This window comes from Belonocnema kinseyi, chromosome 5 (assembly GCF_010883055.1).
Source record: "Belonocnema kinseyi isolate 2016_QV_RU_SX_M_011 chromosome 5, B_treatae_v1, whole genome shotgun sequence".
Lineage (NCBI taxonomy): Eukaryota > Metazoa > Arthropoda > Insecta > Hymenoptera > Cynipidae > Belonocnema > Belonocnema kinseyi.
Window position 1 is genome coordinate 135204878 of NC_046661.1, and position 8733 is coordinate 135213610.

At 32.2% G+C, this 8733-nt stretch overlaps 1 protein-coding gene across 1 annotated transcript in view; it reads right to left on the minus strand.

Annotated features, from left to right (window-relative positions):
* Nucleotides 1–5746: 5746 nt before the first annotated feature.
* The window catches only part of LOC117173099, an 8701-nt gene continuing 5714 nt past the window's right edge, over nucleotides 5747–8733 (minus strand). The window contains exon 2 of the mRNA XM_033361484.1: nucleotides 5747–6397. Coding sequence (XP_033217375.1) covers nucleotides 5937–6397 — 461 coding nt within the window. The 3' untranslated portion in view covers nucleotides 5747–5936. The remainder of the gene's footprint in view (nucleotides 6398–8733) is intronic.

Below are 8733 nucleotides of genomic sequence, written 5' to 3' on the forward strand. Positions count from 1 at the left end.
AGTGGTACAAGCGAAGATTGGGCGAAGTTGGAACAGGCGAAAAGGGCTACATTGAACGAAGGGACACAAATAAAAACCGTGCGGAGCTGGAAAAAGCGAGACGGATACACACAGCTGCAGGTTGTACAAAGTTGGAAAAGGCGGAAAGGGTTAACTTAAGCAGACGGGCACAGAAGAAGGCTGAACAAAGTTAAAAAAGTCGCGAAGGACGCACTTGGAAAGAGGGGCACAAGTAAAGACTGGACAAAGTTGGAAAAGGCGAAAAGGCTACGATTGAAGAGAGGGTCACAAATAAAGAGTGGGAAAAGACGAGACGGATACACTTGGGCATAGGGGCACAGATTAAGGCTCTAGAGAGTTGGAAAAGGCAAAAAGGGTAAACTTAGGCAGACTGGCACAGATGAAGGCTGGACAAAATTGGAAAAGGCGAGGCAGGTACATTTAGGCAGAGGGGCTACCATTCCTGGAAAGGCCAAGCAGAGAATTCTGATTGCCAGAGAATGAGAGAAATTAAATTATTTTAAAAGTTAATTATAATAAAGCTGCTTCGACGTGATAAATTTTAAATTATCTTTCATAATCCATTTCCAATTTGCGATTTATATTCTCGAAATTATTCAGAGATTGACTATTTATATACCCATGTATAAGTGTATATTATATATTCTGAAACCTGGTATCGAGCAACAAAAAATTAGGGAATACTAAAATCTGGGACAAGACCAGCCTGTGGAAATTAACAATCAAAGCGTAACATCAATTATGTACTTCTCCGAAGAGAAGTGAACATAAATAAACTTTGAAGCGATAATCGCAAATTCAAACAATTATGACTCATCAGCTGCCAATTAGGAATCTGTCTGGGTTGACTTTGCATTATTATACATTAAAAGACTTTATTTTTAAAGATGTGGCAAGAGGTTATTTAAATTTGATTCGCGATATTTATATTATTAATAATCTTCTAATACATTTTTCAACCCTTGTCATCTTTATGCAATTTATTTATTTTTAAGGAATTGGAAAATGTACAATAATTTCAAATTTTTAAAGAATTTTCAGAAAGAACTCCCGAGTTTGACTTTTTTTCAACAAATAGACGAGTTTTTTTCAATATTAATTAGGAATATCTTTTAAGATGACTTTTTGTTATGATGATTTGGAAATTTACATTAATTATTAATTTTTTAAAGAATTTTTAGAAACTGCTCCCGAATTTGGCTATTTTTTCCGAATAAAGTAATTTTTTTACAGAATCAACTAACATAAGAATGTGGTTTTGATGAATTTTTTTCTATCACAATTTGGAAATTCGGAATAATAGTTCATTTTTTCAAGAATTCTCAAGAAAAGGGAAGCGACTAATTTTTTACTGAATCAACTTAAAATGGCTTTTTACATAATTGTAACAATCTACTCACGAGTTTGGATTTTTCAACAAAAGAATGTAAAAATCTTTAAAAATTCACAATAAATATTAATGTTTTAAATAATTTTCGGAAACAAACCCTGGGTTTGGCTATTTTTTAACGAATAGACTATTTTTTCAGAATCAATTATGAAGGTCCTTTCAATGACTTTTTGCTATGATAATAGTTTGAAAACTTACGATAATTATTCATTTTTTAAAGAAAGTGGAGAAAGAACTCCCGAGTTTTTGTATTATTTGGCAAATAGACTAATGTTTTTACGGAATCGAATAAGAATGACTTTCTGGTGACTTTTTGCTATGTAATTTGCAAATTTACAATAATTATTAATTTTTTCAAGAATCTTCAGAAACTAATTCCGAGTTTGGCTATTTTTTAACGAAAATTATAATTTTTTTCGCTATCAACACTGTATTATTTATTACTATATTTTTTTTATTTGAAAATTATTATCAAGAAAAGTCATTCGAAATATATTGTTAGTTGATTTCGTCAAAAATTGAGCCTTTTCGTTTAATTGATAAATTTTAAACTAAAAAAGATAAATTTTCAGCAAAAAAATGATAGAGTATTCTCATCTAGAGAAACAAGTTTTTAACCAATACAAAATCAATTTTTAGCAAACTAGTTCAAGGCTTAACCAAACAAATAAATTTTCACCCAATAAGATCAAATATTTATGAAAAATTCACAAAAAATGTATCAACATCTTTTATTAATAAAATTAATTTGGAGAGAAACTAATTTTTAATACAAAAGATTAATTTTTCACCAAAATGGATATAAAAGATGAATTTATAATCAAAAGTATAATCTCCAACTTAAAATAGAATAGAAATAGGTAGCATATAATCATTCTTGAAATAGAATAAAATTAGGAATTAACTTTTAATAAAAAAATGGTTGTTCAACCAAAAAGGTGAATTTTTAAAAAAATAGTTAAAATTTGCAGAAAATAATTCAATTTTTATCTGAATAATAGAGCCTTAAATAAATAAAGATTAATTTTAAGCCAACAAAATAAAATTAGATTTTTCAATGAAAAAGAGTTCAGTTTAAACGAAAAAAATTTAAATAATGCCATTTTTCAGAAGATAACAAAATTCCTAACCAAATAGTGGACTTTACCAAAAGCAATGGATTCTGATATAAAAATATATATAAAGACTTGTCAAGGAAAAGGAATTCAGGGTCAACATTATAAATACATAAAAGGGACTAAAACTTCTTAAATTTTTTGAGTCTCAGAAGATTAGTTTGCAGCCAAAATTCAAAAAGTCAAAAAGCCAACAAAAATTTTGAAAATGTTATTGTCCTAAAAAAATCTGTATTATCGTCAAAGCTAGTTACCATCGATCAATGTAGATCTCATTCCACAATCTGTTTAAATAACAGAAAAATACTTAACGTCATTTCTGACAAGATGAAAAATAAATTTCTAAGATTAAACAAATTCGGAACTTTTTTCCGTAAAATTTAATTAAAAAATGTTATTAATCATTATGAAATTGAAGGAAATCTACCAATTTGATATAATTTTCAATATTGTAGGTAAACACTGAATTATGTGACTCGATAAACCCTCTCATACTCAACTTTAATAAGAATCCACTAATTTTCCGAATTTTAGTCCCTTTCTTGAATTATTGTATTTGGAGCCCAATTTTGTATTTTGGGACTTGAAAACCCTTTCCTTTTTTACTTCAACAGAATTCTACTAATTTAATAAAAGTTTCAAAATTTTAGTCAAGTTTGTAAATTGTAAGTTCTGACGCAAAATTGATGTTCTACTACCCTTTAAGTCCTACCTAACCCTCCTGCGCAGCCATAAGTTTAATGTAACCCTATTGCGCATGCGACAGTATTTTACCTCTTTGAGCATTTTTGCAATGGATAATAGGTTTGGAAATCTCTTCAAATAAGTTTCTAGCAGAAAGTGCAAAGTAACTCGTATGCTGCAGAAAAATGTTGAAGTCCGATTTGGAATTTGAGTTCCTGAACTAATTAATAGTAATGAATTTATCGTCTCTACAGAGTTGTGAATTCAGAAAGCCAATCGATTTGCTGTTTTCAATTTTAAAGATAAATTGTAATCCATGGTTCCTGTTAAATTCGTTTCAAGAACTTAGACCGGGAAAAATTAGACAGGGGAAAATGTCTGTCCCGAAGTATTTAAAGCGAATGCTCAAGACATAATGGGACATACCTCGTAATTTCAAATTGGCGTAACTTGGTAAAGATAAATGGCAATTGAACTCTGCAACGCTCAAATTAAAAAGAAAGAGCAGTACTATATGATACAACTAAAAAAAAATTCCAAACAATTTCGCGTCTTCTGTAGATAACCTCAGAAGTAGCCAAAAACGCCATTTTTTGGGTACATAACCTCAAATATCTTAAAATCCTGACGTGATGGGCCAATTCTGACCGCGTATTCAGATTCTACGTAAAAAATTACTTCGGAAATGACTCCACTTTCCAACAACAAATCCATGTTGGCCTGTGTTATTAGTGAAATTTTCTTCTTGTCACTATTATAATACCACCTACCATCTATGTTCATAATAAACAAATCTAATGGTACAAATTGTAAATAATTTCCAGTTTTGAACCAAGTCGCTTTTGTTTTACTTGGTGCAGCTGCTAATCTAACATAACAGATGCCCTCGCGAAAAACAAATAAATACAGCCTGTATATACTAGGCAGTCTGATAAGTCCCTGAAAAATGAAACACGGAGACGTTTTTTTGGCCAAAGTCGGTTTTATTTTTCAACATACTCTCTTTTTAGGTGGATACAGCGAGTCTAACGATTTTCTAACTTTTTGATACCGTCCGAAAAGTACTCGATCGGAAGGTCTCCAAAAGACGCCTCAGTTTCAGCTATGAGCTCCTCATTAGATTAAAAACGCTTACGGGTGTGCCATCTCTTCAGGTTAGGGAACAAGTAATAGTCGCTGGGGGCCAAGTCTGGTGAATACGGTGGCTGAGGAACCAATTCGAAGCCGATTTCATGCAATTTTGCTTGTACAACTAAGCATGAATGAACAGGCGCATTGTCGTGATGATAAAGCGGTTTTTTCTTCTTCAAATGCGGTCGTTTTTCGGCGATTTCGATTTTCAATCGGTCCAATAATGATGAATAGAATACTCCGGTTATGGTTTTACCTTTTTCAAGATAGTCCACGAATATTATGCCATGTGCATCCCAAAATACGGAAGCCATAACCTTTCCGACCCATTGTTGCGTTTTTGGACGCTTCGGAGCACTTTGGCCCGGTGGAATCCACTGTTTTGCCTGTTGCGTTGACTCAGGAGTGTAGTAGTGGATCCAGGTTTCATCCATGATTATGAATCGGTGCAAAAATTCGGTCGGCATACGCGAAAATAATGCTAAATTCTGCTGGGTAGTTGTCACACGAATTCGTTTTTGGTCCACTGTGAGAAAACGCGGCACCCATCGCGCGCAGAGCTTCTTCATGCCCAAAACTGAATGCACGATATTACCCACACGTGCCAATGATATGCCTACAGCATTAGCTACCTCTCTCAATTTCACTTTGGGATCATTCAACATCATATCATGGATTTTTTCGACATTTTCTGGTGTAGAGACCTCTTTTGGGCGCCCAGATCGTTCAGCATTACCTGTGCTCGTACGACCACAACGAAACTCGGTAAACCACTTATGAATCGTTCCAATCGACGGTGCAGAGTCCGGGTAATACTTATCCAGCTTGGCCTTGATCTCGGATATCGTTTTCTTGCAAAGATAGTAGTGTTTGATCAAAACTCGAAACTCAGATTTTTCCATATTAAAAAAAACTCGGAGGTTAGTCGCTTCTCAGATCTGTAACTTGTAAATGCGTAAACATAAATGGCTGAAGTTTTGACAGGTATCATTTGAAGGATCAAGCTCGACGAAAATGGTTCACATTAGTGAATACTAATGCCATCTCTTAGAATTTTCAGGTACTTATCAGGCTGCTTAGTAGGTATCGTAACACGTGGTTTTAAATTTCTCTGAAAAAGACAACCAATGATGTCCATTCATTCCCACCTTCAAAGGTTCCCTAAAAAATTCTAGCAAATAAAAATTTCGGGCTTTTTATAAACAATTTTCGATGCATGTAGTCAGAATCATTCTTTTTTTTTCTCGTGTTATACATTTAACTTTTTTGCTCCGCTACACTGTGAGCTGTGCGGATATGGCGTTTGGGTTGTTCTTATATTCAATTAAAGCGAATATAAACAAAAATAAAAGAATGATTCGATCATTTACTAGAGGTCTTTATTAAATAAATCAAAAGTGAGTAGTTGAAGAGTTCAATTAGGAAGTTCTTTATTCAATGTCGTACATATTACTATGGGACTTCAAGTATTCCTTCCATTACACAATTACTCATTTCGTCAAAGTATGTCGTAATACTGAGAAAATGATTGAGATGTCACACTGGTAATAAATGTTGTCAATAGAATTTGCACCCGCTAATAATTCAGTAAAATTTCACTGATATCTGCCAAGACCAATTGCTTCAATAGCATAAGAACGTTCGATGGCAGCTGTATAGACAGGACCTCTTGGCTTTACAACATAAATGAAGCCAGGTGGTGGGTAAGCAGCCATATTAATTAGAGTGACTTCAGTGGTATTAAACAGTACAAATTCTGAAGCTATAAAATATGTTTTTGTTTGTTTAATGAAAAGCATTTCTGCATATCTTGGAATATGAATAAAACGATTATGATCGTCAAGTAGATGATATGGTTCAAGTTGTGTATAATACTCTGAATAAGATCGTAATCGAACAAAAACTTCATAATGTGTAGCATGTTCAGCGAAGCCAGGATGAAGCCATGGTGGTATTCCCACGAAGTCGGTAAATAAATTTCCTCGATATTTAGAGTTATCCTCCATCTTTACTTCAACGGCGTCTCTATAACGGTAACCTCGATAACCGGCCACACCTAATAAAAAAAGGAACAATTGTCAAAATTTTGCACCACTAGTCATATAACGCTAACACTTAAAAAATCACTATAGTCAACCAAGAATGACATATGTATTTATTAGGTAGAAAAATGTCTTTCGAGGCAGTTTTTTGATGCGTCTCAAACGGTCCTCAAAGTATTAGCAAAACGTTTTGTGCTTTTGATCTCGAAATTTGAGATTTTTATTAATCAAGGAGATTCAAGAAGTTGTTATGACAATCTTGCCGGGTCTCGGCCAGATAGCCCTGGTTCAAATCGGGCGCTGGTCGAGGAAACTGACCGGGACCCGCCTAAAAAAGTCACGGTAAACTTGTCAGATCCCGGCCTCAATACCGGCTGGCATCCGGTTGGGTAATCCGACCACGAAGCGGTTAAAAAATGTTACTTCGGGCGAGAAATTGGTAACTTGTTTTGTCTTTGAAGGCTCATCGTATAGATTACGGTGAAATTTAAAAATCAAATCAAGTTAAACAATTCTGGCGAAGAAATTGGAACATAATTTTAATCACTGATGATAAAGTCTCCTAACAATTTTTTTACTTTGGAAACCACTTAGTGATTTTAGGTTAGGAAGGAAGATAGGAAAAAATGTATACACAATAGTATAGTTTAATTAAAAATTATAATTATTTGCGTACTAAGTGGGGTTTTCAAACTGATTACTGAAATAATACTGATTTTAACTACGGATCTCGATTATATTTGCGATCTTTAGAGAGACGACGCGACGCGTGAAACTTCTGATATGAGTGGTCTACCCAGTGATCCCAGATCTGAAACGAGACGTGGTCCAATACTATGACACGTCTGTGTCCGTGTGAATATGGTAGGAGACGACATAAATGCCTGGGTTGCGCGCGCAACCCATTTCTCCTCTTCTGAATTTGAAAACTCGAATGTGCACGATTGCCGGTCGGAACACTTCGGCGGTTCTATTTATATCTCTATCTGCTTTGAAATAAAATGAAGAGATTATGATTTTAATTTTTCCAGATTTCGATGCTGGGCTGGCGATTCTCATGATTTGAATACTTCGCGCGCCTCTTTAATGCGTGTATTTTGAGGTTACGTTACTTCAAGTATAAAATATAAATTATATAAATATTAATACTATTATATATAATGTTATGTTACAATTATGTTATATTATAATAGTCTAATTTAAATCTTGATCCGCATTTGAAAGAAATTTAAGAAATTGGTGATTTTGGAATTCATCTCGTTTGGATAAAAACTCAATTATTTGATTAAAAAATTAATTATTATGTTGAAAATGTAACTATTTTGTAAAATAGTCCTCTTTTCTATCAAAAATTCAACTACTTTGTTAAAATATTTATTTCTTTTATTGGAAGGTTCATCTCTTTCGTTGAAAATATATTTTTGAAACTGAGAATTATTCTATACCATTTTTGGTTAAAAAATCATGTATTTTGTTAACAATTCGTCTTTCTTTGTAAAAATTAAATTGCTTTATGGAAAATTTATACTTTTTGATTAAAAATTACATTTTTCGGTTGAATTATCAACTGTAAATATTTTTTGGTTGCAAAGTCGTTTTGTTGAAAATGCAACTATATTGTTAAAAATTAGAATCATAATTTTTGCGTGGAAAATTCGATTATTCACTTAAAGTTGAACTACTTAGTAAAAAAATTAATTTTTTCTTATTGAGGATTCATAATTATAGTTGAAAATTCAACTATTTGCCTTTAAATTAGGTTAAAAATTCAGCTTTTTATAGATAATACTCTTTTTGACTTTAACGTTTTAAAATTTCTTAAAATTCAATTGACCTTTTTTAGTAGAAATTTAATCTTTTTGTTTGAAAATGTATCATTTTTGGTCAAAAATCCAATTTTTTGGTTAAAATATGAACTGTACATTTTCTTGGGTTTAAAAGTCGATTATTTCACTAACAGTTGAACTACTTTGTAAAAAAAAAATACCTTTTTTTTTAACAAGGTCTTATAATTATGGTTGAAAATTTAACTATTTGGTTGAAAGTTTAACTCTTTGATTGAAAACTCATATTTTTCGTTTAAGAAATTCAACTTTTTGTAGATAATTCTTCTTTTTGACATTAAAATTTAATAATTTCGTTGAAAATTCATGTATTTTCTTTAGAATTTGTCTTTTTTTGTAGATCATTAATTTTCATGGTCGAAAATTCATCTGATTGGTTGACAATTCAGCAACTTTGTTGAAACTAAATTTTTTCCGTTAAAAATTATTTATCTTTATCTGAAAATGTAACTATTATAGGATTGATTAAAAATTAATCGTATATATTGGTTAAGTTTGAAAATCGT